Genomic DNA, 2,905 nt, shown 5'->3' with positions numbered 1-2,905 from the left:
AAGCAAATTGGACGCTTATCTTGCTGGGATCCTATGACCCCAGGTGACTTCCTGCCCTTTGGGCGGGGGGCTGGACTCGACGATTTTCCAAGGTCCCTTCCAGCCCGAATGTCTATGAAATCTATGAAAACCCCTGGAGCCACCCCCTGCAGCATGGGCTGACAGATGTGGAAGTTCAGGCATGGGTTCAGCCGTATTTCCATGACTCCAGGACACAGTCAGAGTTGGCGCACGGATGCCCCTCGCTGGCTGCCTGTCTTCAGCTGTACCTGGAGCTCACAAGCCCAGCTCAGAGACTGTGGATGCCAGCATGGTGGACAGCATGTTCCAGTGGCTCTCACAACCGTGCCTGTTTTTGGCAGCATGACAATCTCATCGGCCACTTCTGAGATTGTCCAACAAGCCCCTTCCTGGAAGCATCCTCAAGGCTGTCCCTCAAAGCCATCTTTAAAGCTGTCCTGTGAGCTGGCACATAATTCAGAAGCTGGTGACAGTCAAGCTGCTGATGCCTTGAGGCCCATCATAGCTCCAAGCTTAGCTCCTTGTCCTATCTGCCTCCATGCGCTGCCAGATTGCAAGCTCTTCGGGGCAGGGGATGTCTCTGTTTAGTGCTTATCCAGCGCCTGGCACTGTCCCTAATCAGCTGCTCAGGTCTCACAGACAAGGAGCACCCAGAGTCCTACCAAGGATTCATCTATAACCACATCCAAAGTGATGCCCTGCACCCCACCCCAGCCAGTGCAGCCGCATAACTTCATTGCTTAACCTCTCCCAGCTGCTTCCAGCCTCCAACAACCAGAGGCCAATGCAAGTTTGGGCGGAGGCAGCGAGCGAGATCCTTGGAGGGGAGCCAGCGCTCAGCTCCCACGAGCGGTTTGTGGCCAACAATTGGTACCGAAGCCCTGTTGCACAGGTACTTTCCGAGCTAAAACATAGCATTATTCATGGCCCGGCCCACATCAGGAACCGGCCTTTCCAAGTCTTTCTTCTGCAGCTATCCCAGCCCCGAGGAGGTATATAAACCCTCCCTGCTGCATCGGCTGAGAAACACCAGCTGAGATGAAGTCTTTCCTGACGGTGCTCCTGGCTACAGTCCTGTACGCAGAACAAGGTGAGGCTCCCGGGGTTCGTGTCGGGCCATGCTAGAGCTCATGCAGAAGTGATGAGCGGGGCTGGGTCGGTTGCATTTTGCCGTGCCCACTATTTCGGACCTATGAAAAGGCACTGGGAAGAGGATGGGGAAAACTCAGCTCCCCTCCAGGATGTCTCTCGGATTTATTCCTGTGGGGGTCTGAGTAAGGGATGTCCTATTCAGTATGGAGGGGCTTCCCTGGGAGGAGAGACTAAAGAGGCCAGACTTAGTCATTTTATAAAAGAGATACTTGAGGTGGGGAATATAAAGCTGTACAAAATACTAAGTGGTGAAGAAGCAGACGAGGCTCTTTGGGCGAATGTGATATCTTTTATTAGAGCAACCAAATAGATGGAAAAATTGTTCTTTGCAAGTTTTTGAGCACAAACGCCCTTCTTCAGGTAGAGGGAGAGTCTTTGCACATGAAGAAGGGTGTTTGTACACGAAAACTTGCAAAGAACAGTTTTTCCAACTATTTAGTTGGTCTAATAAAAGATATCACATCTACCCAAAGAATCTGGCCTATGTCTTTAGACCAACATGGCTACCACCAACACCCTCCAGAAATGGGGAAGAGGAAGTCAGGAAGGATTTATTATTGACTGTCTCTCATCAGACAAGAAGTAGGGGTCACAGCATGAAACTAGGAGTCAGTTAAACCTGTAAATGAGCACCAAAGATGTTCTTATTTACACTGAAGGTAATTAAAGTGTGGAGCTCGTGACCACCAGATGTGGTGGAAGTTGGTGGTTTAGCCAGATCCAAAAAAGGACTGGATGTGTTCTTGGAGGAAAGGGGCATCAGGACTTATTGAGCATGGGACTGAGGGGCACGGCCTTTGAATTAGCACTTCCTCGACCTTAAATGCTGGAGGCTGCAAGCGAGAGAGGAACAGCATGGGGAAAAACCTGGTCAGACCTTGGTAACTCTCCCTTTTAGCATTCGCTCGCTGCCCCTGTGTGACACAAGATGGATCTATGGTCTGACCCAGAAAATGCAGTTCTCATGTTGTTATAACAGAGCCCCTTATTGCTCCTCACAGCTGCAGAGAAACATGTGCCCTCGCTAAGGCCTGATGAAAGCCAGTGCTTTACATCTGGAACAGCACATCTGCCTCGGTCCCATCTGTGCAGGAGGGTTTTCCTGCAAGGAAGCATTAGCCCCAGTTGCTCTTGGAGGTGAGGGAGCTGAAACGATGGATCTGCTCGAGCAAACCCTACAGGCTGCGTTTTCTAGGGCAAGACAATAGACCGCAGGAAGTGCTTTGAGACGTAGGGCAGAAGCTAAGGGGGCTGGGAGTAGGCTAGGGGAAGCGGATGCTTGTTTTATCTCCCATGGTTGTGACTTGAATGACGTGTCCTTCCTCAGCTCATGCGCTGATATGTTATATGTGCAACGCGCAGACCAGCAATGACTTGTGCATGGTGCCTGACGACTGCCCGGACGATGCCAAATACTGCAGCACCACCGTCAGCATGAACCCCCCTGGTAAGACTCAGTTTTGTTGACTAGCAGAGCTCGCCCTGCTACCCGCCTGGGTGTCCGCAGCCAGCTGTGCTATGACACTGCCTCCCCCCTCCAGCCTTGGGCAAGGCACTTAACTCCTGTTGCGCTTTCCCAATGGCAATGGTACAGTTCTCTACCTCGCTTCAGCGGCGGGAGGTATAATTGATGTTCGTTTGCATGCCAAGCCCGAGATAATTGCTAAAGATTCTCATTAATTACCAGGGAGGCTATTGGTCAAAGGTGGGGCTGTGATGGCGGTGTGCGAGA

At 51.6% G+C, this 2,905-nt stretch overlaps 1 protein-coding gene across 1 annotated transcript in view; it reads left to right on the top strand.

The window, feature by feature from the left end:
• The first annotated feature begins 943 nt into the window (after positions 1-943).
• LOC109305242 (lymphocyte antigen 6E-like) overlaps positions 944-2,905 on the top strand; it is an 8,438-nt gene continuing 6,476 nt past the window's right edge. Inside the window, exons 1-2 of the mRNA XM_019528249.1 lie at positions 944-1,111; positions 2,501-2,620. Coding sequence (XP_019383794.1) covers positions 1,060-1,111; positions 2,501-2,620 — 172 coding nt within the window. The 5' untranslated portion in view covers positions 944-1,059. The remainder of the gene's footprint in view (positions 1,112-2,500; positions 2,621-2,905) is intronic.

This window comes from Gavialis gangeticus, unplaced genomic scaffold (genome assembly GCF_001723915.1).
Source record: "Gavialis gangeticus isolate Ggan-Ray unplaced genomic scaffold, GavGan_comp1, whole genome shotgun sequence".
Classification (NCBI taxonomy): Eukaryota; Metazoa; Chordata; order Crocodylia; family Gavialidae; genus Gavialis; species Gavialis gangeticus.
This window is presented reverse-complemented; position numbering and strand designations above follow the sequence as displayed.